The 27,800-nt window shown below is 37.4% G+C and overlaps 1 protein-coding gene across 1 annotated transcript in view; it reads right to left on the reverse strand.

Moving 5' to 3' along the window:
* The window catches only part of PRPF6 (pre-mRNA processing factor 6), a 66,946-nt gene that overhangs the window by 21,170 nt on the left and 17,976 nt on the right, over window positions 1-27,800 (reverse strand). Inside the window, exons 8-18 of the mRNA XM_072633233.1 lie at window positions 27,540-27,696; window positions 24,532-24,694; window positions 17,068-17,186; window positions 15,758-15,976; window positions 15,100-15,222; window positions 8,532-8,653; window positions 6,084-6,222; window positions 4,296-4,415; window positions 1,974-2,150; window positions 1,218-1,351; window positions 536-627 (exon numbers count right to left, since the gene is read on the reverse strand). Coding sequence (XP_072489334.1) covers window positions 536-627; window positions 1,218-1,351; window positions 1,974-2,150; window positions 4,296-4,415; window positions 6,084-6,222; window positions 8,532-8,653; window positions 15,100-15,222; window positions 15,758-15,976; window positions 17,068-17,186; window positions 24,532-24,694; window positions 27,540-27,696 — 1,565 coding nt within the window. The remainder of the gene's footprint in view (window positions 1-535; window positions 628-1,217; window positions 1,352-1,973; window positions 2,151-4,295; window positions 4,416-6,083; window positions 6,223-8,531; window positions 8,654-15,099; window positions 15,223-15,757; window positions 15,977-17,067; window positions 17,187-24,531; window positions 24,695-27,539; window positions 27,697-27,800) is intronic.

A 27,800-nucleotide genomic window follows, 5' to 3' on the forward strand; every position in this document is an offset into this window, starting at 1 on the left:
GGCACGTAGAAGGTGCTTAATAAATAATAACTGGCTGATGACTGAAGGACTGATATCCCACCTCTAATATTTACTGGCTATGTAGCCATGGACAAATTATTTTAACTTCTCTAAGTGACTATTTCCTCATCTGTTAAATACAGACAACATCATAGTACTGAAATTCCAGGACTGTTCTAAGGAGCAAATAACAATGTATACAAAGTACTCTGTAAACCTCAGTGTACTCAGTGTTAGCTACTAAGTGGCAAACATTTGATTCACAAAATCTTCTGTAACCTATACAGATAAGAATATTTGCTCTCTGAAACAGTAATCAGCATATGACTCTTAGTTCTACTAATTAGACTTATCTATGTCTACCCAGTTAACTTTCTGAATTTGGGGCTTAGTCAAGTAGGTTCAAGTGACCCAAACTCTAAGCAGTTCAAATACAACAGCTTTTAATTAAATATGAATTTGAATCTTGGATTCTTCAAGATCTATTGCTGTCCACCAAGGTAGGATAGCTATACTAGAGAAACTTGTTCCTTACCTGAGTTGGGACATTCCTGCAGAGCCTTTGCCATGAGTGTATTGGCAATGTTCTTCAGTCCAGCTCGGTATTCTAATCTCACAGATTCTAACCTGAAGTCATAAATAATAACCAATCAAAATTAAGCAACTAACCCAATTACTAACCCAGTAGCTTCAAAAGAGCTCTACAGGAAAGACCAAGGTTTTAGACTTACTAAACAATAGTAGTAGAAGCTGTAAGGTACCTAGATCACTAATAGTTCCACTATACCTTGAATAATGCTTTTGTAAAGAGTAATGGAAAAGATTCTGATGTGCCTGTGCCATTACCATTCTTTGATATAAAATAGACAATTTTAATAGCTGCCAACAGAAGGTTGAAACCTGAATTCCTCAACATTATTAAAATAAAAAAGGGAAGATAACACTGAAAAATGACAGGCCTAGTCACTAAGGATTACTTTTCACTCAGGATACTGAGCATGGCCAGAAGAAACACAAAGTAATTAGCACTCATAGCCACTTGAAGCATATACATACATAAAAATTCAACCACTCCAGAAAAAGCCAGGCTATCAAAAAAAGGAAGTGACCATGAAGGAAGAAGCTCCTCACAAGGGATAGTTAAGAAGCCCTCATTTTGTAGAGCCTTTCTACAAGCAGAAGTTCAAAGGCACATGTTAAATAAGACTGTGACTCACCACAAATCAGGGTTCTTTGGATTCTTCAAACGAGATTTCTCCAAAATGGCTCTTGCTCTGGTTAGCTGTCCAACCTTTTCCTCCAGTCTTGAAAGTAAAAGCCATAGGGGTGTAGAATGAGGACACTTCTTCAACTATTTCCCAAAACAAAAAGTTTGAAGAGAAAGTAGAAATCAGGAAATTAATACCACCTCCTACACAGAACTGAGAAACAGAACTAAACAAGCTTCAAAAGAAATTTGTAATCTGTCTCTCACTTTTTTCTTTTGGGGGGGTGGCAGGCTTTTCATGTCACCTATGAATATCCTACCTTTTCAATGTTCAGTCAAAACCAGAATGACTGGAAAAGGAAATTTTTAATGTATATCCCCACAGGCACCAACAACAAAGCATGTAATAGGCAGTATAGAAAACCAAATGTGTTATATAAATCTGGACTTCTTTTCAAATCTAAACTCTTAAAAAGTTTCATTTGTGCTACTGTAAAGTTAACATTATGATTTATATTCATAGCTCTCAAAGGAATTTACAAGGTTTACAGATATATAATGGAATTAAGAAGGGAACATTCAATAATCTTGGTCAAGTCATTTTACTTAGTGACTAAGTGACTAAATGCTAATCCCTGGGGCCTTATCATTCTGCCTATTAATAAAGATCAATAGCTAATTCACTAATAAAGACCACCACTTTGAGAGTGAAAGCCAGAAGAGTCATTCAATGAATGATGAACAGTTTGAATCAGAGCTCCCCTACCCCCTGGTTATAGGCTTCCCGGGCTTTTTCAGTCAGTTCCTCCTGCTCCTCAATCTGTCCTTTCATCATCCACAGTTTGGGAAAATCTTCATAGTGCTTCAAAGCTTCTTCACACAGATCTTGAGCAGCCGCAATGTTCCCCAGCACCCACTCAAGCTTCACTGATTTCATGAACACCTGAGCAAGGACAGAGTGGGTTTTATCACTCACTTATTAATCACAAATCAATTTATTGGCATTTTCTTTTTGCCATGAAAAGACAGAAGCTTCATAAAAGTCAAAACCATCAAATGGTAAGAAATTACAATAAAAGGCATCACTGTTTCACCGTTACTAGAACTGTCATATTGTCTGCAAAGAATGGTATGAAAACTTCTATATAATCAGCTTTCAGTAATAATACGTATATACATAAAAGACGGTCCTCTGCCTTCCCCCAAACATAAAAAATCATAAAATACTTGAGTAACAAAGGGACCTCAGAGATCATTTGGTCCAATCCATGTATGAACCGTGAATCTCCTCTTCAACATCTTTAATACTCAATTTCAAATGAAGATTGCAAAGTAAGTAGGAATTCACTACTTCTAAAGCCAGCTCTTTGCACTTTCAAACAACTCTAGTCATCAGAAACTTTTTCATCATAATCAGCCAAAATTTACCTATGATCAAATTTTGAATTCCCTTACCATCCTGTTTACATTTCTCTGGACAGCCCTGAATAAATGGAGGAAAGGTTTGATCAGGATAGACTACTTCCCCCCTGGGCACTATATTTCTATTAACACACTCAAAGATATCAGCTTTACTGGTAGTCTTGTCATGTTAACCCATATTGAGCATGAAATTCCTTAAAACCTCCAGATCCTTTTTCACATGAACTGCTTTCCAGCTACAGTCTGCTCAACGCATACTTATGCAATTGATTTTAAAATCTCAGAGTAGGACAGTACTTTTGTCCCCTATTTAATTTTATCTTATTAGATTTTGTTCAGAATTCTAGTCTATTGAGTTACTTTCAGATTCTGATTCTGCCATTTAAGCATAATGAGCTTACCTTCCCATTTTTTGTGTCACTGCAAATAGGATGAAGAAGTACTATTATGTCATATCTTCATAATAATAATTTATATCTATATAGTGAGGAGTTTTTTGGTGTATGTGGTTCTGCTTTGTTATATTTTGAATGAGAGGCACAGTGAAGCTGGCCTTGCAGCCAGGAAGCCCTGGGTTCAGGTCCCACTTCTCACATACTGGCTATATGACTCTGGGCCAGTCACAACCTCTAACTACCCATCAGTGCTTCTTAAACTGCGAGTTGTGACACCATATGGTGTGGCAAAAAAAACTGGCAACCGTAAAAGGTTTCTGAATGCACAATGACCAAAAATTAATTCAAAATCAAAAGCATAATGAATTCAAGGTGTTTCTGGCTGTCCTTGTCCGTGTTGCATCATGCAACTTCACTGCAACCTTGATTCTGAAAGCAAACCTTCAGGCCAGACAATGACAAAAAGGTTGCAAGTAGAAAAAGTTTAAGAAGCCCTGCCCCAGGCAACTCTCTAAGACTGTAAGTTTCAGAGAAGGTAATGACATTCATTGGCAGAGGGAGTTCTCTGCACCAATGAACTCACAAAGCCAGGCCATCTTGCTATACAAGGAGTCCCAAAAGTCTTAGTGCTATTTTAAAAGGTTAAAGCTTGAAACTTCCCAAAACTATAAGGACAAGCTATAATATTCTAAGGTTTACAAAGTGCTTTCTACACCATCACAATGTGAAATAATTAGGATAAATAACATTCCCATTTTATTCACAGGAAAATCAAGGGAAATAAAGTGACTTACCCAGTGCAACAAAGCTGCTAAGTGTAAGAATGACAATTGAGACACCTCCCCGCCCCTCCCCCCCAAGTCGCCTGACTTCACAGATAACTGCCTTTTTTTACCACATCAACTGCTTCTCATCAAAATGAGAACAATGCTGAACAAAACAAAACCAAGGACAGAGTCCGCTGGACCCACACAAGCTTTGTACTATAATAATACTAGAGCCTAAGGAAAAAAGCCTAACCCACCTGTGTGCTAAGTAAACTAGAACAGCTTTGTTCAAAAAATGGCACTGTTCCTCCCCAAGAAAACCAGTAGTAGTAGAATAAGAATAAGAAGATATTTTCCAATATATTTAACAGAATCCCAGATGCCCTCAACCCCCAACCCTGATTTGCCTGAACAGAATTCTCCAGGGCCTCCTCACAAAACCCAATCCCAGAGGGCACCTACTAAGCATGGTCAGGACAATCTTCCTTCCCTTCCCTTGTTTACCCTTGCAGTGGGAGCACTGCTCCGAGCCTTGGCCAACAGCCTCCTGGCCCGCTCATATTCATTGTTCTCCGACTCAAGTTTCACAGCAGCCAACCAGATCTCTTCACTATTGGGGTTGGCCTATAAGAAAAACAAGCAAAGCACATACAGTTTATCACATTTATTTCTTGCCTAATTAAAATTTCTAAGCTACCTCACAGTGTAAGAGGAAATCACAAAATCATGCCCACTGGGTATACTATAAGTATATACTATGTAATCCCCACCTGCTCCTCCCTCCTCCCCTACATTAGTAATATTATTTAGAGGCAATAAATATATATGGCCAATCCTTGATTACTCAAGTACACATTACCAATGACAAAACTAAATAATCAAGGCTAATATCCTTCTGCTAACCAGAAAAATTCTAGACTGCTTCTCCCTGTTTTAAATCTATGTTCAATCAAGGGAATGGACTCAGATCAAAATATATATATATATATATATATATATATATATATATATATATATATATATATATATATATAAATGTAAATCAGTTATTTAAAAAAAGGATAATGCACTCTCAAGTCAAATACAAATACTTCTGCATTATCTTATTTGGGATTATAAAAGTACTGTTATATTCCTTCCCTCCCCTTTCCTACCTTCACCCTATCCACCTAATTAATACAGAGCACTGAAGTAATTTTACATGTCTCTAGTAGGAAAGTTAGAACAACTGTAAGAGATTAAGGGATATTCAACTAAGGGCAGTTATCTAAGAAACTGAGGAAGCATCAATTTTTAAAATAATGTATTTGGTTAATGCCAAAGTTGTTAGGGTGTATTAAAAATGAGCAACAAAAAAGTAAAATGAATAAAGATTTGAATGCAACCAAAGCTAGCTAATATTAACCATATGTAGGGTAATTTATTATGATTTTGTATTAAACTCAGAGCAATGAATGAGTTTCTTGGTATCTTACGTCCCATTAAAATTTAGCAGCACAGAAGTCAGAGCCTCTTACACAAAGAACCATTCACTATAACATATTTTCATGGTCACCTTCTCAAGTTGGTCTGCACTATTTTCAATTCACATTGCGAGAGTGTAGTTCTAGAAGTTGCTATCTATTTCAGATGTGGAACTGGAATTTCTTTGACAACTTCTCTGATAAAGATGTCTGTCCACAAAGCTGCAGAACAGTTCTACTGAGGTCCACATTAGATAGTGTAAGTTTGAGGTGTGATGACTTGAGGTTTAAGGTGCCACAAGCTGCAACAAATTTCGCATTTTTGAAAGAAAATTTTGAACCAAGCAGCAGGAGTCAAACTTAACTAAGAGACCTGAGAGACTCGGAAGGCACCAATGCAGATAAATCAATATGTAGCTATGTAGGATGAAGCAGACCTTACCTTTTGCCCTTTCTGCTAAGCTAATACCCCAAAACTCTGAAATTCTTTCAAATTATATATATATAACATCTCATACCCTAATTTTCAGCCTATCCCATCACCTCTTGGTTATTTTCATTAATGGAAGGGAGATAAGATATTGAGAACAAAGCACCCAAATATCATTTCTATTTGACTTAAGAATGTAGTCTGGTACATTCTGGCCTTCATTCCCTCCTCCTGCTTCAGATCTACTGTCAATGCAGGGACTAATCCTTTCCTGAGCAATCAAATGGTCCTGGGAAAAGAGTAGGTGACACATTCTCTAAGAGGCTTTGCTATTCTCATGTTCAAATTCTCTCAGGCCTTGACATTTCTCCTGCTTGTGTTAATGACAGTTATATCCACCTGGAAAGCCAAGGCCAAGATGCTTCTCGCAGCAGGCACGTCTCCCGCCAACCACTTGGACTTGGCACCCATAAGCCACAGCACCTCAGCCTTTGGGCAGTGGGCCACTGCTCTCTGCAGGAGTGCTTCAAGGGATTCCCTACAAGACAACAGGGGGTTGTAGTTACTCAGACTTGTGGCCATAAACTTGTGGAAGCAAGTGTGCTAACTTCCACTATCGTCTGCTGTTGTAAATATATTATTGTTTCAAAGTCCAAAACTATAAATGATTCATCAAGTTTTACAACGGGGAGGATTCGGGAAACTCTTTTTGCCAATAAAAATCCTAAAACCAACTTCACAATAAGGTTCTACAAAGCACCTCATTGTTTAACTAGCACTCTATGATAAAAGCAACTTCAGGAGAGACTCCTTTTATAGCTTGTGTGTCTTGGAAAGGGCCTACTCACTGAAGCAATAATTCTCATAGGATATGGTGCTAAGCCAGGCGTTTTCACCTTGAATTACTGAAAACAGTCTGGATACCAGTGATAAAAAAAAATTATAGTTGAGTTTATACTTCCAACAGGAAAAGAAGAAAATACCATATTATTTTAGAAAAGTTAATTAATGGTTGAGCTTGTAGTTACATTTCAAGGCTCCCTGATCCTTTAAAAAATAGATTTTATTGAGGTTTTTTAAAAACACCACTGTCACTTCTAAATGATTCCCCCTTCCCCACCAATAGAACTCCTTACAACAAAGCTCCTTGACCCTCTGACAAACATTCTTAGTAAAAATTAGAATAGTTAACATTTCTGTAGTGCTTTGAAGTTTGCAAAGCACTTTACATATTTTGTTACACTTTATCCAATTATCTCCATTTTATAAATGAGGAAACTGAAAGAGACAAAGGCCAAGTGCTTGCCCTAAGTAGGATCACACGGAAACTTGAGTTTTCCTGACTACTGGCCCAGTGCTCTATCAACTGTGCCATCTACCGCCTCAAGACCATAGACTCAAGAATAGCTGCTGATGTACATGGTGGTTAGGGAGGTGAACAGGGGTTTTCTCAGGGGAGCTCCCTACACCAATGAAATCACAGGTCTAGAAGAAAAAATAAAGTGGGAAGCAGAGGTTAGACAATCACTATTGAGAATGTTTTGGAGGAACTTCCTATTTAGCTATGAATTACACTAGATGACCTCTTAAGTTTACTTCCAGCTCTTCAGATTCTACAGTTCCAGGCCCATGCACCAAACTATAGGGATTGAAGGTGAATACAGTGCACACAAAGTCCAGTGACCCACTGTAAAACCTTCTAAGGCCATAAGGATTAGCTGAAGTTTTGTGGTCCTATGCACACACCATCCAAACCCTAAAGAACAGTTCAAGATTTCTCATTCCTTTACATCATTAGCTTCTGGACAATAGTAAAATGGGAATTAAAGGATTGCAAATATATATATATATATATATATATATATATATCTCCTTGCGGAGTGGTAGCTGATCACTCTAAAATTATCACTTTAGGGATTTTACATGGAGAAATGCCTTGGAAAAAAAAGAATTAACAACCTTAAAAAAAGAGAGAAAGAAAATCCAAGCTTTTAAACAATTTGACACTAGGGTCAACCCAGATTCAAGCAATGTCAGATGCATATCATACAGAGTAAACATTAACAAACACTAGCAAGAGTATGTGTTTGTGTGCTAACACCCTCAAGAGTTAAACATTTAAGAAATTGCAACACTTAATTTAATCAGAGCTTATATCCAATAAACAAAACCTCAAATATTTTTTCAATTAAAGAGACAATTAAAAATTATCCAGGACCTCCTCAGAGCACAAGCATTAGCCAAAAATCAGAACTAACCAAATTTAAATGAAAAGCATATGATTCTAATACCAAATGACTCACCCTCCCACATTGTTAAAAGCCCAATTCAATTGTCTGAAGATCTCTCAGCACCTTTACTCTTCTATCCATTCTAATAAGCAATTTATCATAATTTCCTCTGCATCCAATATTCTAAACACCTCACTGACAAAATAAAAAGCCTCACAGCTCAGGGACAGTTAAAATTCTCAAGCTGTGCATTCTAACTCTGGACCTGCCACTAAAATAAGTGGGTGATATTTGTCTCTTAGTGTTTCAATTTCTCCACCTGAAAAATGATGATAATGTTGTACACAATGGTTGTAAAGATTAACAAGCAAGACTACAAAGTAGTTGGCCAACAAAGAGTTATAAAAGACTTTTTTATCCTCATCATAACCTGCCTTATGAGCACCTTTTCCCCCATAAATCACTCCAAACAAAGGTTCAGACTTTAACCATACAGCACAGAGCTAATGCTCTCTTAAGAGATTTTAATGCAGCTGCTACTCAAATCAGAAATTAAAACTGTTCTTATGGATTTACTCCCATCTGAATGAAAGATACTGGCCATCCCACAACATACCTGGTCCCATGATTCTTCTCAAAGTAAGCAGCTCGCAACCACACACTCTTCTTGCTAGGGAAAACTTGCAGAGCATAGGCATAAATAGCTCGGGCACACTCCAGTGCATTGTGGGCAACACACTACACAGGAGGGAAAAATAGATAAAAATAGGCATCAGAATATTCTCCAATGGGAACAGATGGAATGATTCATCCCTGTACAGTTGTGATTCCCTGGTAATGATATTTACTAGGAATTGCATAATATTAGTTGATCACAATTAAATGTTATAATCCAAGACAGAGGAAATATCATATAAGAAATTGAAAACCAAACAAGAAACATATGGGGCTTTCTGTTTCTGGTTGGTACTGCTGCTTGCTAACAATTTTAAGTAGAATATAAAACATTAACTATCTGCTACAGGTGTTTTTTCTCTCTCTCTCTCTCTCTCTGACTTCATCAGTTCACATTGTTTTAATTATAATTTCTATAAAAATGACTTCCACATATATATATGCACCTCTAGTCTATCCTCCTGAGCTCCACTTGTGTACCATCACTGTCTATTTGAATGTCCCATATGTATCTAAAACAAACTCATAATTTTCTCAAACTCCATCCTTCTCCCAAACTTCTGCATTTCTGTTTTGGGGCACCACCATTCCTCCAGTCACTCTTGACTCCTCACCCTCACTCACTACACACAATCAAATCCAATCAGTTGCCAAATCTTGTTTCTATCTCTAACATACCTTCTGAATCTGTCCTCCATTCACACAACCACTACTCTAGTTCAGACCTTCGTTACCTCTCACCTGGATTACTACTACTACTCTCCCCAGCAAAAGTTTCTCTCCACTCCAATCCATCCTCTACAAGGTTGCCAAAGTGATTCTCTTAAAATATAAATCTGACCATGTCACTCCCCTACTCAATAAACTCCAGTGACTCCCTATTGCCTTTGAGATCAAACTTAAACAGCTCTGATTATAGGTATCTACAATTTTTCACAACCTGATCCCAATCTACCTTTCTAGTCTCTTTACCCATTACTTCCCTTCACATACACTTTGGTCCAGTGAAAGTGGCTTTCTTACCATTCCTCATACAACACTCCATCTCCTAACTCCATGATTTTGCATTAGCTATCCATGCCTGCAATTCACGACTTCCTCACTTCCACCTCTTTAGAATCTCTAGATTCCTTCAACATGGCTCAAATATTACCTTTTATATGAAGCCTTTCCTGGTCCTCCCAGCTGCCAATGCCCTCCTACCAAAAAGACTTCACATCTATTATTTTATACACACACACGCATGCATGCACACACACATGCATGCATGCTCATGTTGTATCCCCCAGCTTATAAGATTATAAGCACCTTAAGAGAACAGTTTTTTAAAGTAAATTTTTACTGATTTCTTTTGTTTTTCAATCATCTATATTTTCCAACATAACCCTTCCCCTCACAGAAGGCAATCCCTTATAATATTGCTTCACTTTTGTTTTTCTTTCTCTGGTGCCTGGCACAGTAACTGACACATTGTAGGTAATTAATGACTGATTGCAATTCAAAAAATATTATTAAGAAATCAACTGATAAATATTTATTAAGCGCCTACTATGTGCCAAACACTGTAACAGGTGCTGGAGATACATGTACAAAGAATTAAACAAAAACTCAAAAGGAGGTGACAGTCTAATGAGAGAGACAGTACAAATTTTTAAAAGTATACAGGGTATCCCACAAGTTTTAGTGCAGTTTTAAATTTTAGTAGCATTACTCTATTCAGGTAGCTAAATGCTATAGTGGATAGACCTCTGGACCTGGAGTTAAGAAGACCTGAGTTCAATTCAAGCCACAAACATTTATTACCCACATGACCAGGGGCAAGTCCTAACCCATCTGTCCCCATTTCCTCAACTATAAAATGGGGACAGTAACAGTATTTACCTCCTAGAGTTGCTGTGAGGATCAAAGGAGATAATATTTGTAAAGTACTAATTGAATGCCTGACATAATAAATAAACCTTAGTAAATGCTTGATTCCTTCCTTCTTAGTAAATCTTACACCTGTACTAAGATTTTCAGGGCACTCTATTTATGGCAAATGTAAAATGAAAAAATACAAAGTAGTTTGGGAGGGGTGGCACAAAAGGTTGAGAAATGAGGAAGGCATTATGTAGGAGACAATGTTTGAAGTGAGAGACCTTGAAGTGCTACTAAGGAGGGAGTACATACATCCCAGGTATGTAAGATTGCAAATGCATGGATTTGAGAGATGGAACACTATGTATGAGAATCACAGAGAAGGCTAGTTTGGCTAGACTACAGAAGGTAGAAGTGGGGGTAATACTCAATGAAACTAGAAAGAAAGGTTAAGCCTAGAAAGTATAAGGATTTAAGTTAAACAGAACAGTTTATAACTCTTTATAACAGGAAGCCATTAGAGTTGATTGAGCAGGAAAGTCACAAAATCAGATCTGTGTTTACAAGAAAATTACTTTGGCAGCAATACGTAGGAAAGGCAGTTTTGTTGTTGTTTTTGTCCTTCACTGCCGAAGAAGACTATGCCATCAGAGAAATGATGACATGACTTGCACTTGACTTTGTTTTGAGTGAGGGAGGCCTATCCAAGGTCACCAGCCTCACTTCTCCTCCACAGCCATCTGGATCCAATGACCAGATATTCATCAGGATGACTGGAGATGACCCAGGATGCACTATGCTGGTGCACAGAATGATAAGGGTGTTTTTCTTAAATTCTAGTGCATTATCAAGATGCTCAGAGTAAAAACTATCTAACAGCCATGGAAAGAACCTTACCCTCAACAAGAAAGGCTCCATGTTCAAAAAGTGGGAGGCCATAGTCCTACCAGATCTCAAACTGTATTATAAAGCAGCAATCATCAAAACCACTTGGTATTGGCTAAGAAATAGAGGGGTAGACCAGTGGAATAGGTTAGGTACTCACAACACAATAGTCAATGAATATAGCAATCTACTGCCTGATAAACGCAAGGACTCCAGCTTCTGGTATAAGAACTCACTGTATGACAAAAATTTCTGGGAAAACTGGATAACAGTGTGGCAGAAACTGGGCATAGATCAATGCCTGACACTGTACACAAGAATAAAGTCCAAATGGATACATGATCTAGGCATAAAGACTGATACTATAAACAAATCAGGGGAGCAAGAAATAGTGTATTTGTCAGATTTATGTAGAATGGAGAAATTTTTAACCAAACAAGAGATAGAGAACATTATGAAGTGCTTCACTGGAGATATTTTGCATAACTACACATGTATAACCTATATTGAATTGCTTGCCTTCTCAATGGGGGTGGGTGGGGAGGGAAGAAGGAAGAGAATTTGGAACTCAAATGCTAAAAAATTGTTTTTACATACAACTGGGAAATAAAGATATATAGGCAATGGGGTATCAAAATATATCTTGCCCTTCAAGAAAGTAAAGGGGAAGAGGCTAAGAGGGTGGATGATAGAAAGGAGGACAGACTGAGGAAAGGGTAATCAGAATGCATGCTATTTTGGGGTGGGGGGGAAGATGGGGAGAAAATTTAGAACTCAAAATCTTGTGGAAATGAATGTTGAAAACTAAAAATAAATAAATTTAAATCTTAAAATGTTTTAAAAAACAGGGAGAAATTGAAGATATGAGGGATTAGAGTGGGGAAGGGTGAAGGAAGATGACTAAAGATGCAAGGTGCTGGAGAAGACAGGGAGGAATAGGATCCTGGACACTGGTGGGGCTGGGAAGGGGGGCGGAGAATGACCAGGAGACGTTGGCTAGGAGAAAGGGCACTTCTTTGTTAGAGACTGAAAGGGGGATAGAGAGATGACATGCTATTAAGGGACTGAAATAAAAAGAATGAGAAAAGAGAAAGTTATCATATGGTCACTATATCAAACAGTCTCAATTTTCTCAGCAAAGTAAGAAGCAATATTCTCAGCTGAGAGTGGGGAGGTTTGGGAGGTTCCCTCCCTAAGGAAGGAAAAGAAGGTTTAGAATAGCTTCTGTAGATATAGGGAATCCACTGGGGGGAAACAAAAGGACTGCCTTACTGCAGTGAGGGCTCAGTTGAGGTTAGATAACATAAATTTGTAATGAACCCATTTGGCAGTTGTAAAACGTTTTCCAACTGTGTTCAGTGGCTCACAAACAGGAGCAGAAGTGAAAGTTGGGCATAATCCAGGGCTAAGGTTTGGCAAGAGAAAAGTAGCACTAGGTTAAAGGGGTCAGGAATTCAAGAGCCAAGGATAAGATAGAGAAGAAATGGCTAACTACTGGGTTGAGGTCAAAGAGAGAAGAAAATGAGGTCAGAGCAAGTTGGGAAAGTACTGAAGGACAGAGGAACTTAGAGGTCTTAATGAAGACAAAAAACAGATTTAGAAGAGGTAAAGAGAGAGGTAGAATGATAGAAGACTATAGTTACAGAAATAACCAGTGTTACAGCTAAATACCAGGTTCTAAAAGGCATAAATTGCCCTTCTCACAAAAAGCTAACACACTTATGTACCAAGGAGAGAGTCAAGCACAAGACAAGCAAAAGAAATATTACTTGTGAAGTACAATACAGACAAAATGATGTGGGAGTGACTAAACTTGAAATCTACAGAAACCAGTCTAAAAGCCATTTCCCAAGTTTCTAATCAACTTCTTAAAGAGTATGAATTATCATCAATTCTCAATTAATAAGTACAGTATCAATTATGAAAAAAAATAGCAACCAAAATGAGAGGGATTCCTTCATGAGTAACATAGCTAGACTATGTACTTTTGACCAGCCTAGAAAGCAGCAATGTCAGACCTACCACAAAACTTCTAGTACGCAGTGAGGCAGAGCTATCAGGATGAAAAAGGACACAATACTAGACAAACTAGACAATTCATTGTTTGTCAAGACCCAAATCCGGCAGCACCTTTTGCACAAAACATTTTCTGATAGTTTCGACTATAAGTGATCCTTCCCTCTTTAAATCATTCATGCTACTTTATCTGACACCTCCTATACACTAAGTTTCTATTGTAATCTGTATCATAGTTGCATGTGCCTCTCTCCTTACTAGGCTGTAAATTTTTGGAGTAAGGAAAACATCATCTTTTATGTCAGTATCACCAGTCTTGTCTGGGGCCTTGCACATAGGAGACACTTAATGAATATTTGATAAACTAAAAAGAATCCAGGGAAAGAATATATAATCATTTCCATGCAGACAAAATAACAGTGAAAAGTTAAATTTCTCAATCACTGCCTAGTATATTTTTGTCCAAGAGGTGAACAGAGTTAGTCCTTGGTACTATGGAAAGCAGTACAAAGAACTTTCTACCCTTCAGCAAAGAAAAGGCTTTAGATTTTATTCTTTCTGATAGGAGTTGCTTGGAAAATAGGTATACTGTAATAGGAATGTATGTGTAGAACCTATATAAAATTGTATGCCATCTCAGGGAGGATGTGGGGAGGAAGGGGAAAAAAATCTAAGACATATGGAAGTGATTGTAGAACACTGAAAGCAAATAAAATAATTTAATTTTAAAAAAAAAGAAAAAAGGTATATTGATGAGTTATTTGTGAAAGACAAAGTTGTTTAGAGGAACAATCTAAAATAGCATAAACGTCTCCATCATATGTTAGTCACATTTAAACAGACTGCCACCAAGTAAGTAAAAATAAAAAGGAGAATAGCTAAACAGAGAGGACTGGCTCTAAGTTCAGAGGAAAAAAATATGGCTCTGAACAGTTAGGGAAGAAAATACAAATTTGGTGAAGTCTTTATGGTCATGATTACTTGCTCTCTACTTCAGTGAATAGACAATTCTTGCTCATTTGACACTGAGCTACTTGTGATTCAATTACAAAGCTGCTTCTAAATAGCATGTCTTCTTATTCTCTATGAATAATCAATTGATTAAATATTGTCATTTGTTAATTCAAAAACATTTACTAAGCATCTATATTCAACAGACAAGGGAAATACAAAGATAAATAAGATTTGAATCCTCTCAAGGAACTTACAATAGGGAGGAGATAATATATGTATGCAGATAAATTTTGAGTATGTTATCAATTGTCAAGGTGTCTTACTATATAAAACAGAACTGTAATTAATCCTTCCTCTGCTATAGCCATTGTAGCCATATCAATAGTCCAACACCCACAAAGTCATTTTACCCCATGAATTCAAAGCACTGTAGATTTGTTTGCTTAATATGCCTTCAAAAATAATGGAGAGAAGGGGTAAAAACTGAGTGACTAGTCTGTCTAGCTTCCTACCAGACTCTATTCAAATGTGCCCTCTTAGCCACAGCCTTTTCTGATGACCCCCAATTTTTAGTAGTTCCTCTGCTTTGCACTCAATTGTTTGTTATTCATGTTGTTTTCCCCCATTAGAACGTAAGATGGCTGGACTAGTCAGAGGGCTAGGACTGTTTCATTTTGTTTCATGTTTGTTTATTTTGCTAATACCTAGCATATAGTATTTATTAAGTAAAATTCACTGAAGTGAACTGTCACACATACCCCAACACACACACAGAATTATATATATACCAGACTCACACTATCTGCATCCTCCATCCAGGTATGTTTTCGATCTTCCTCCTCAATTCCAATTCCAATGACTGCACGCATAACAGCCTGGCAGGTCGCCACACTCCCAGCTTTATCACACTCTTCAGCATCCTAAATACAGACATAGGATGTTAACTGTAAATACTGCAGAGCCTAACTCTGAGCAAGGTGTTCTCTCCAGGTCAAAGATTCTTCTAAGGATGACAGAAATTTTTCCAATATAGAAGCTTCTTCATTATGGCACATTTTTTCTAGAACCATCCACCTTTTAATCAGAGGTCATTTTTTATTTCCACTGGAAAACTGCAACCAGTCTCATAAACGTACAATGTAAATTCTTCAGAAATCTATACTCAAAAAGCTTAAGCAAAATGGTTATTGTGAAAGAATTAAAAGCTAGGTGTTACCACATATGGCAAATATAAAATCTTATCTGATATATTTATGCCTAAGCAGCTATGCTTCACTATTGCTAAAAGTACACAAATGCTCATTACTCATCTTCTGTAAGATTCCTCTCATCGAAACATGTTGGTTGTTTTCCCCCAATATTTATGTTTCCAATATTTATTTTAGTTTTAAAACATTTAAAAATATTTGATTCTATACTGTAGGCATTTAAGACAAGGCAGGTATCAGTCATCACCTGAATCCATTGCTCTCTGTTGATTTCTACACCATTTGCTCTGAGTGATGTGATGGCTCTGTCAATGATTTTCTCCACCATCTGAGTATTTCCATTGGCTTCCTCTAGTTTCGCTGCAGTAATCCAGATGTGCCGATCTGTGGGAATGTTCTCACGTGCTTTGTTTAAGACTTTTCGGGCATTCTCATAGGTCTCCAGCCGTGCCAAAGCAAGCCAAAGCTACACAGAAAGGCATCCCAGACAGTGAGACAAATTACTATGCCAAAGGAGACGGTGCTCAAAGCGGCAGTGTCAACCTAGTTGGTGATTAAATATGAATGTGTGTCACCTAAAAGGACCTAGGGAATGCTACTACCACTTAAGCAAATTTCTCTTTAGACACAAGTTGTATATGAAAATTCAAACAAGCTCTTGACTTTAAAAATGAATTGGTTGATTTTTCTTATAGCAACAATTACTAAATGAAACCTTCTCTTCACTACCAACTTATTCATAAGTTTTTCAGTAAGCATTTTAAAAATTCAAACAGAATTCCAGGCCAATTTTTCCAATAACTAGACTAAACAAGTCAATGATTCTGTGATATTATTATTAAATCTACTCTTAAAAAAAAAAAAAGCCAGGATCTCTACATCTCACCAAGGCTGAAAATACAATGCCTACTCATGAACCTGATCCCACTATAGACTGATACAAGAGTTTAAACCTGCTTCATTTCTGACCTAGACTGGTTCACCCTTCCTTAGACAACCTGGTTCCTCCCCTCTTTACATTACCCATTTTCTCCTGGGCTAACCATATTAATGCTAGACTTTGTGCAGGCACTGCATCAGCAAGCTAATGAGATGATCAAGCTAAGAGATATGCTAGTGGCAGCCTCCACAAGATTAAGAATCACAGCATTAAACAATGAAAGGGAAAAAAGCTTTAAAAACCTAGAGACTTAACAGCTTTTAGAACACAGATGACTCTATGCTAGACTGTGCAGACATATCCTATTATTTCTATCTTGCCACTTTTCTCCTCCCAACTACTATACCAGCCCAAGAGGAATAAACAAAATACTGAATGTAAACAGAAGTACAATTTAAAGGAAATGCTCACTTGGGTCAGAAAATACAAAGTGACCATTTTTGCTCATCAGGTAAGCAAAAAATGCCACATTGGCACACTACCCAGATAAAATGAATACAATAAAACTAACAAAGGTTCAGAGCAGAATTTATTCCCAAGATTCCAAACTTCCAACCTATGTCTGAAGCACAGTCCAAACCTGAAGTAGCTACCTGAAAATAACTTCAATGACTTACCTCCACACTAGTGGGGCAGCATTCCACAGCTCGGCTAAGCATTATTCTAGCATCTTCTGGCTCTTCTAACTCCACAGCTGCTTTCCACAAGCGAACAGAATTTGGAACATGTTCAAGAGCTAGAAGAGATAAAATGAGAAACCGAGTCATGGGAAAAGGGGTACAGAGAGGAGATTTACGTGAACTACAAATGCTACTGCCAACATGATAAAGTAGCACCTCCTCTAGGACCACAGTCAAACAAGGTTACAAATTTACCCATTTAAAACATCAAAAGCCAGCCATCCCCAAAGGAAGAAAAAAAGCCCTCTTCCTTTTGGGGTTTGTTTTGTTGGGGGATTTTTTTTAAAGTGAAACCAAATGATATGCTAGAAGAAAAAATTAGAAATTCTATACCCGCCAAAGCTGCATGATGTATGTAAACTATGCATTAACCCATTCTTATTCAAATAGTTTCAAATGAAATTACTTTGGAGCACAAAGAAACAAATTCACCATCTGAATTTGCTGAAGACCTCATAGACATTCTCATCAGTTTTCGACCTTTCTCAAATCAATCAACGCTATAAAGAGTCTATTTTAATTTTAATATATATTTTAAATAACAAAGCTAGAGACCATTTGGCATAAATCAAACACCACTACCTGCTTGCTACTGAAGATGTTGTTTACACATTTGCTATAGCAAAGCATAATTCCATATGTATCTGTTCTGAACAAGGTGTGTGACACATTTTTTAACAGTGAAACACATCACCACTGCTGTACACCTCTGAAGAGTATCTAATGAAAATTTAAGGAACTTATGACCACAGTAAATGAAGTAACTTTTTGGTAGACTCAAAGCTAGGAAGGAATTAGAGACCATCTAGCCACAATCCTTCATTTTATAGAAGAAGGTAAAAAAAAAAAGAAGTTCAGAGAAAGGAAATAATATTCTCAAAGCAGTAAACTTAGTGAAAAATAGTACTAGTCAGGAGACTAGAACCCAAATACAGCCTAACAATTCAATAAGCATTCATTAAGTGCACAAAGTTTATCTTTCCTATTGAATTAGAGGCAACATAGTTTAGTGGATATAAAGTGCCTTACAGTCAGACAGACCTGGGTTCAAATCCCACCTCAAACACTAGCTATATGACTCTAGATAAATCATTTAACTTCTCAACCTCAGTTTCCTCTTATGCAAAATGGTAATGAATACAATAATGCCTACCTCACAGGAGAGGATCAAATGAAATAACATGCAAAGCACTCTGCAAATCTTAAAATATTATGCAAATATAAGCTATTACTAATATTAATATATCTATACCTATGATCTTAGATCCAAAATAACATGGCAATGAAGATTAAGGTAGTAAGGCAAAACATAATAATCTAATGGTCTGCAAAATATGATTCAGGTAAGGTTCAGGCCTCAAGGATAAAGTTCTTTGTATCTACCTCTGTGCCTTTCTTACCTCTATGCACATGACACAAAACATGCATTTATTGAAAGAACTCTAAATCAGCTCAGGCACTGGCCTCTAGTCTCCTGGGACAACAGAAGGCCTGTTCCAAAAGAGACCATAAGCCATCACAGATTCGGAGCCTTGGAATCATCCTTGACTCTTCTCTTACCTCTCTACACAACCAATCAATAGCCAAATCTTTTTAATTCTACTTCCACAACACCTCTCACATCTGTCTTCTCTCTTCTCTGAGTCACAGCCCTAATTCAAGTCCCCATCACTTCCCATTGAAACTACTGCAATAGGTGATGGCTCAAGAGGAGAAAGTGAGGTTGGTAACCTTGCACAACCCTCCCTCACTCAAAACAAAGTCAAGTACAAGTCATGTCATCATTTCTCTGATGTCATGGTCTTCTTCAAAAACAAAGGACAAACACAACCTGTGAGTAGACCAAGCTGCCTGAATGGGCACCCAGTTAGCTGGGTAACTCAGCTCATTCTCTCCCTTCTGTCCCCCCCATTCCTTCTCCTCTCCAAAGTAAGGTAAATTTGGATGGCCGGAGAATGCCCAGTTAACATGGGGTTTACTGGCTAGATTCCTTCCCTCCTTCCTTTCTTTCTTTCTTGTCTTTCCCAAAACCTTAAACCCAGTGCACTCTCTAATCCATAGATTGAACAGTAGGTCCCTGCCTAAGCACCACTATTTCAATTCTCTAAGTCAGACCCCCAAAATGCAACTTTATTTTAAGTATTCACAGACAGCTTAATGGATAATAATCTAGCTTTCTCAAAAGCAATTTGTCTTTAAGTCACCCAAAAAAAAGTCAGAAGAATGCTGATTTCAGAAACACTAAAAAGAAAACAAAAGGTACATGTTAGGCCAATACTAACAACAAGTAGTTGAAATCTAAGTGTCATTTTGGTAACTCAATATTCTTTCAATTTCACCAAGGGGTTTTCAGCTTAATGTTGTCCAAGCATTCTCTCCTCCTTACAGAAAACATGCTGTCAACAGACTTGCTTTTGTTGCACCGTTCAGAGCATCCCAAGCTAACAAACAACTATTCAAGACATGCCTTCTGATGACCTTGAAATATAATTATGCTAACAATGCCCCAAAGAGATTCTGCCACCCTGCATATGTAAAACCAATCAAAAATGTATTCAGGAAATTTGCTGCTTTAGTTCTCTAGTGAATAGTAAAGTATCCACACATACATTAATTGCCCTTCATCACATTCAGTGCATCAGGAGAATCAGTAGAGCTTTTCTAAATGAATAATGCTAATTGCTAATAGCATGATGTGTTATTCATCAGTAAACTGTTTTCCTGGTTGCAAAGATAAGCAGTCCATTTCTATAACCCAAGACAGATGCTAGTCTTCTGCTTGTGGCCTCACTATAAAGAGTTGCTGGCTCAGAATCCTCCAATGAGTAAGTGAGATTACAGTAATGAAACCAGACTTCAGCAAAGGAAAACATACAAAAACAAGCACGATGCCAATAAGAATTTAGGAGACCAGAGATCACACGAAATACAGATTTCTTCTGGCAACCAGAATAAGTCATAAAATTATCAGAAACCACAATGAGGTGATTTTAAATAGCCACAGCTGAACACCCCGGGTCATCAGTTTTTCATTGCACTTTGGCATGAAATGGATAAATATCAGTACATGAAGCTGAGAGCCAGGTGATGAAAAATAAGAAATAGATGAAAATTTTTATGAGAACTCCAGTACTCCAATAAAGCTTATCAAGGGAGATTTTCCTCAAATTCTCTTGACATAACAAAGATACTAACGGAAGATACAGATTATCCATGACCAGTTATCCTTCTTTTTCAATTATATATTTCTTTGATGACATCCTTTAAGTTATTTCTCCATCATAATTGCCAATTTGTAATATACTGCAATTTGGTCACACCTGACACATACCTCTTCCATTGCCCTTTGGTTGACACTCAACTTCAATTCTTCAGAAACCATAGTATTCTATGACACATAGTCATATAACACTATCAGAAGCATAATGATATTTAAAAAGATGGGTTTTCCTTTTACTGTAGCACCGCTAAACAAACTGTGGTACATGAATGTAATAGGGGAGAGGATACTGTTCTTGTATCAAAGTCCTGAGTGCAAATTCTATCTCAAACACTTTACTGGGTGACCCTGGGCAAATCACTCAACCTCTTTGTATCTGTTTCCTCATCAGTAACGTCAGTAGGCTGGACTGAATAAACACTAAGCCCCTTTCATGTTCTAAACTTATGATCCTATGTAATAGAATATTACTATACAATAAGAAACAATATGAAGGATTCAGAGAAGCATGGGAAAGTTTATATGAACTAATATAATAGTAGGTAGAACCAAGACCCAAGCACAATGATAACAATGTAAATGAAAAGAACAACAAAACAATCAAAAATGAATGATGTAAAAATATAATGACCATGCCTGGCCCCAAAGAAGAGATAAGAGAATCAATAAATTAGAAGAGATTAAAGATAAGAGAGAGTGGATGACAGAACAGAAATCTACCTTGCTTTTGCTACACAGTCCACAGTATCCCAAGATAACAAATTCAAGATATTACCTTGAAAAATAATTATCCAAACAATGTCTCAAAGATACTGCCACCTTATACATGTAAATGCATTAAATGCATTCAGGAAATTTACTGCTCTAATTCTCCCATGAACAGTAGGGTAACCACCTAAACATTACATGCCCTTCACCAAATTCACTGTGAAAATGAATGGGACAGAGTCAGAGCAGAGGACGGAAAGCATTCCAGTCCTGGGACACAGCTAGAGAAATTGCCAGGAACCAAGACATGGAACGTTTTGTTTGCCAGGAGGCAGGGTCACTGAATCAAAGATTATGTTTTGGGGACTAAAGTATCAGAAGATTAGAAAGGTGATCTTCTTCTTTAAAATGTCCTAAAGATTAATCACTAAGTTCCTCGATTTAAGATGTTATCCGAACATATGTGGCCAAATTCAGCTGTTGTTCCAAATTTCATTTTTGCAGAAGCCATCTATTTCCATTTCCTCTAGGCCTAGTGGTAGTACCACTAGCACTGTGATGTAAATAAATCACTACAGAAACAACAGCAGATTTGTAATATAGGTGTCTTCCTACCTCAAAAGCTCACTGTGAAGATTGAATGAAATAATCTATGTAAAGTGTTCCGCCAACCTTAAAGCTCTATATAAATGCTATCTACAATTCTTGCATGAAATACAAATGTTTTGGGGATGCTTCTTTTGGTCAAACTTACCACAGGTTCGTTTTCAAACACTTAATTAACAAGCATTTGTTAAGTGCCTACTACATGCCAAGCATTGTGCTCAAACTCAATTGTTTGGGACTGTTTTGTGAAATGACTGCTTACAGCCTTCTGTGATCCTTACAATGTTTCCTAAAAGGGTTTTTACTCTAAACTGATGCTCACCTACTTGTCCATGGTTAACTGGGTATTGGCCAACATGGTTCCTGAGCACTTTTAGCCTCTGTATTGTGGCAACTGTTAGGGATTAGTTAAACTTCTCTAATAAACAAAGAGTTAAAAAAAAAATGGGGGAGGATAAAATCAAGGGTGCACGCAAAGAGTTGGCCTTGGCAAGCAGAAGGTTCACTCTTTAACAAATACTGAAGTGAAGGAGGAGACAATGGGAGACAATTTTAGGTGGATGTAAAAGAAAAAGTATAAATCTCAAAGATGGAAAGCTTGATGAGTGGTAAAGGGAGTAAAGGGAGTGTCTAGAAGTACTGAAGGATAGCAAGAAGTATTATGACTTGCTCATTAGGTCCAGAATTGGGGGTTATGAGAAAAAGTATAACCAATAATGAAAAGAATAGCCATGGACACTGCTGTCCACAACAAGACAGGTCTCAGTGAGTGCTTGAAAATAGAAGGAGAAAAATGTTTAAAATGAAAGGAAGCTTGTTTAATTATAGAAAGGACATTCCAGAGGGCCTAGTAAAAAAGAGCAGGCTGAGCTGGAGTGGGACATTGTGGGGATAGGATTGAGTTAGATAGGAATGATGGAACAGACAGGTCAGGCTGGGAATAGGGAGTTGTTCTTTACCAGTGAGAAGTTCAGTATCCACAGGAAAGGAAGAATAAGGGGACAGGAATATGGAACCATTAAGGATGACCAAGAAGAACATCAGTGGATGAGAGAAAAACAGGTGATTAGAAGGTTCAAGGTCATTCTTTGATGACATCCCACAGCGTTGTAGTGTCCTGGGAGGCCTGAGGAAACATGCCTACTCCCAATCCTGTGGTCTACAAGAAGCATCAAACTCAACACTCTCAACTAACATGGAGCGAACCAATGGGCCTAAAACAGATTGATAAGTAATCGATCCACTCACATCCAGAGAAAGAACTGGAATCGGAACACGGAATGAAGCAGACTATTTTCTCTTATGTTTTATTTTGGTTTTTCTCATGGTTTCTCCCATTCGTTTTAATTCTTCTATGCAACATGACTAATGTGAAACTGTGTTTAATAAGAACCCATATAAGATTGCATGCCCTCTTAGGGAGGGAGTGCCAAGGGAGGGTGAGAAAATTTAAAACTTATGGAAGTGATTGTTGAAAATGGAAAACAAATAAATTTACAAAAGGGAAAAAAAATCAAGAAATATTTAACAAAACAAATAAAAATACAATAAATTATAAGGTTAATTTAAAGGTTTTTTAAGTCAATATATGACCACTAAGTATCTATTTCTATTTGAGTTTGACACCACTGGTCTACAAAACACGCCAATGTTTTCCCCCATGCTCCAAAAATCCTCATTAGATCCTGTAATTCCCATTAACTATGGTCCTGTATCTATTTCTCCTCTCCTAATACTAAACTTCTCAAAAAAGGCATGTAACACTTAGTGCCTCTCTCATTCTATTCTAAACAGTCTATCTTCTGACCTCATCATTAAACTGAAACTGCTTTCTCCAAAGTTACCAAATGATCTCTCAATTGTCAAATCTCCTGAGACTTTTCTCAATCTTCATCCTTTCTAACCTCTCTGGAGTAATCTTGTATACCTCTGATATAAGCATGTGAGTTAAGTTGCATGTTGCAGGAAAGACCTTAAGATGTATTTTGTTCTACTGAATCAAATGCTTTTTTATGGTCAACAAACAATAAGCACAGTGGTTTCTTGTATCCTCCACACAGAACCTTTCTGTGTATAAGTCAGCTTGTTCACTTCTAATATCTGTATCAAGAATGCTCTCAATGTGCAGGCATACAAGATTATTTTTGTAAAATTTTTATACAGTTGGGAAAATAGGAATGGGGTCGGCAGTTATTGCTTTTTCAATAGCCTTTTTATGATACTGACAACCTGATATTTTTTCTATGTCTTTGGCTATCAAGTTCTTCAAAGAATTTCTCTACTTCATAGCCATCTAAAGCAGGTATTGCACATAAGCTGAAAATTATCTCTGCAAATATTTATCATAATCATTATTAAACAGAAGATAACCAAATGTCTCATCACATTTGTCTTTGGATACACGATAAAATAAACTGTCGATTCTTTTGTTTCTCCAAAAAACACTGTCTATTCCCTTTCCATTTAGCTGCAACTTCCTTTTGTCTTGTGATATCATGTCAAGATATAACTCAATTACTCCTGTTGGTATACGTTCACTCATTAGCCACTGAACAAAAATCTCATGTTCAAAGTAGCAATACCTTCCGCCCCCTTTCGTCCACGTTGACACTTGTTACTGGCGAAAAAGAAAGGGACAATACAAGACTAAAGGTTATTTTGTAATTTTTTTGTTTCACAGATTGCCAAGGCCAAACAGTTCCTCATTAAACAGAAAACCTAACAGGGATGAGCTATCTACTTAGAGTAAGGACTAAAATAATCAGAAAAAAGAAAAATGCCAAGATCCAAATAATACAATTATCTTTAAAGACTCCAAAGTTTACTCTTTAGACAGTAATTGTCCTTCTTTTTAAAGAAGGTCTCACCTTTCCTAAGAACACGCTTCTTTGCTCGGATGTCTGTTTCTAGCTCTGCTGCTCGGATATAAATCCGGACAGACTGTGGGAGGTGACGAACAGCCTGGGCAACCACTGCCTTTGCCGTATCACCAGGCTGTAGACGGGCTGCTTCTAACCATACATCTTCACTCTGTGGAGCAGATAGCAAGAACAAATATGTGGTATCTGAAAACGGTAAGAAAGTTCAAGCGGCTTCTCAGAAGTAAAGACTGTTAAAACAGGAAGGTCCTGAGCTCTTAAGATCACAATCTTATTAGAAAAATTCAATTGTACAAATTTTGTGTCATATATGCACAAAAAAGGTCTTTGCTAGTATTTTGGAATATGGCTAATCACCATGTTAACTTTGTGTGTTACAGTGATGAAGGTACCCTCTATTAATGGTCTCCAAAATAAGGGCCAGGGTCCCCTGAAGGATCATTGCTTGAGCAACCAATCATGGGTTGAGAAGATAGATCAAATTCCACCCTTGCTGCAACAGTTTGTCTCCCACACAGTTACACCTGTCATTGTTCTCCAACACATATACCTCCCCCCAATTCAGTGCAAGTTTGCAACCGCTCCCACTTCTGAGCCTGGCTTTAAACCCTAAGGGCAGTTAAAATCTAAGCTAACTGCAACCCAATGCAGCTACAAAAGTGCCACTGGGAAAATTCCATCCCTATTCCTGCCCCCCAGATTATCTGTGGCTACAGCAGGTGCCCCCAGAGGATGAACTCAGTACTTAGAGTAATGTCTGTTAAGAGCTGGCCCTTCCTTCTTTTCATTTGAGAATGGAAAGTGTGAGTTACGCTGTTGAGCAAACATAGATAGATTTGTGAACTGATTCATAGACATCATTACATTATCTTTACCCTCCAATCTAATCCTCTTCCAAACTTCCCCACCAAGCACAGTACCATTCTTCCAATCATCCTGGTGTTTACAACCTTATTGTCACCTGCGACTTCACTTTCACTACACATCCAAGTATCTAATCAATCAGATGCCAAATCTTGTTGGTTCTACCTCCACATCTTTCCCAAGTCCCTTTTTCCTCCCTCACAAAGACATCATCCCAGTTCAGGCCCTCATCATCTCTTATATAGACTCCTGTGATAGTCTTCTATGTGGTCTCCCTTCCTCAAGTCTCTACCCACTCCAATCCATCCTCCACATAGCTGCCAAAGTGATTTTCCTAGACCACTGGTCTAACTCTTATCATTCCCTCCTTTATAAACTCCTGTGATGTTTTATAACCTCTAGAATCAAATATAATTTCATTGTGGCTTGCAAGGGCCCAAGTCGCCAGGCCATTTCTTAGCAATCTCTCACTATGCTATGAGTACCCTTCTCTCTCTTTATCCCTCCTATAAAGTTCCCCAACCACCTCCTCCCAACTCAGTCAGTTTTCCAGCATTATTTTATGTGTTTTATTTCCCCATTAAAATGTAAGCTCCCTTTAGAACTATGCCCAAAGGGTTACAAAAATGTGCATACCCTTTGACCCAGCAATATCACTTCTGGGACTCTATCCCAAAGTGATCATAGAAATGGGAAAGGGTCCCACATGTATAAAAATATTTATAGCAACTTAAAATTGGTAATCAAGGGGATGCCCATCAATTGGGAAATAGCTAAACAAGTTGTGGTATACGAATGTAACGCAATACTATTGCGCTATGAGAAACAAGAAACAGGAAGACTTCAGAGAAGCCTGGAAAGACTTATATGAACTGATGCTGAGTGAAAGGAGCAGAATCAGGAGAACTTTGTACACAGCAACAACCACAGCGTGTGACGAATTTTTCTGGTAGACTTAGTACTTCGTTGCAATGTAAGGACTTAAAAAATTTCCAATGGACTCCTGAGGCAAAATGCCTTCCACATCCAGAGGAAGAACTATAGAATTGGATTGCAGATAGAAAAAGACCATTTTCCTTTGTATTATGTTTTATGGTTTCTCTCATTCATTTCAATTCTTCTATGTGACATGCATCAAACAGGAATGTACATGTAGAACCTATATAAGATTACACACCACCTCAGGGAGGAAGTAGAGAGGGAGGGGGGAATAAAGAGGAGGGAGTGGAAAAAAATCTAAGATATATGGAAGTGATTGTTGGAACAGTGAAAACAAATAAAATAATTCACTTTAAAAAAAATACAGTATCCCAGAGTTAAAAAATAAATAAATAAAATGTAAGGTCCTTCAGGGTAGGGACTGTCTTACTTGCTTATAACTGTATCCCCAGCACTTAGCACAATGTCTGGCACAAAGTAGTCACTTAAATGCTTACCTATCTGTATCTCATCCTTCTTAAATTTCTATTTGTGTATAAATTTTACAATGCACATAATTACTTGTATATTAGCACATGAATATAATTTATAAGTAGAGACACATATGGATGGGGAACAAAAACAAGAAAACTTTAAAAATCATTGGTCTATATAATGGACACAATTTGACCTTCACTGAATCCACTGAATAAGACAATGGCCATCATAATGATATTTTGTTTTTTTAAAAAAAATGTCACAATAAAGGTTTTTGGCATTCTATTTCTGCCTCTTAATCCCTTCTAGAAAATGTGCAGGCAACATATTGCATATAATTATTTTAATATAAGGTAATAGGGGAGGGCTGAGGCAGTAGGGTTACTTTTTTCCTAATTACTAGTGCGAAATTATTTTTAAGTTCACTAGATCACACAGTAAATCTTTTACTATCTACTAAGATGAAAAGGAAATACAAGCCACAATGGTGATTCAATCTTCAGTTCAGATGGAAAAACCTTTTCTGCTCTCACCTATTTGAGATGGATTTTAATATCTAAAGGTCATTGTCCTAATTTGAGTATCTCTCTCCTTAGATGCTAGAACATAACACAGATTCTTACAATCACAAATTCCACTGAAAAAAAGTCACTATTTTCAATAAATTTACAATTATTAAAACAGAGGAGAAAAAAGGTGCCCCCAACATGTCTTACCTTTGGACACATTTCTGTCCCTTTCATAATGAGGTTTCTGGCTACTTGCAGTTTTCCAGTGACTTCTTCCAAGCGGGCTGAAGCAATCCATGCTGGAGGATGATGGGGATTTGTCTCTCTCACAGATTTTAGAAGTAAACGCGCCTTTTTAATGTCACTAGGAAGACAAGAAAATTCATACTGCTCAACTTTTCATGCTGTCATAATCGACATCATAAATGCATAAAGCAGCATCCCCAGGTTCATACAGTTACAAAGGAT

This window comes from Notamacropus eugenii, chromosome 1 (genome assembly GCF_028372415.1).
Source record: "Notamacropus eugenii isolate mMacEug1 chromosome 1, mMacEug1.pri_v2, whole genome shotgun sequence".
Lineage (NCBI taxonomy): Eukaryota > Metazoa > Chordata > Mammalia > Diprotodontia > Macropodidae > Notamacropus > Notamacropus eugenii.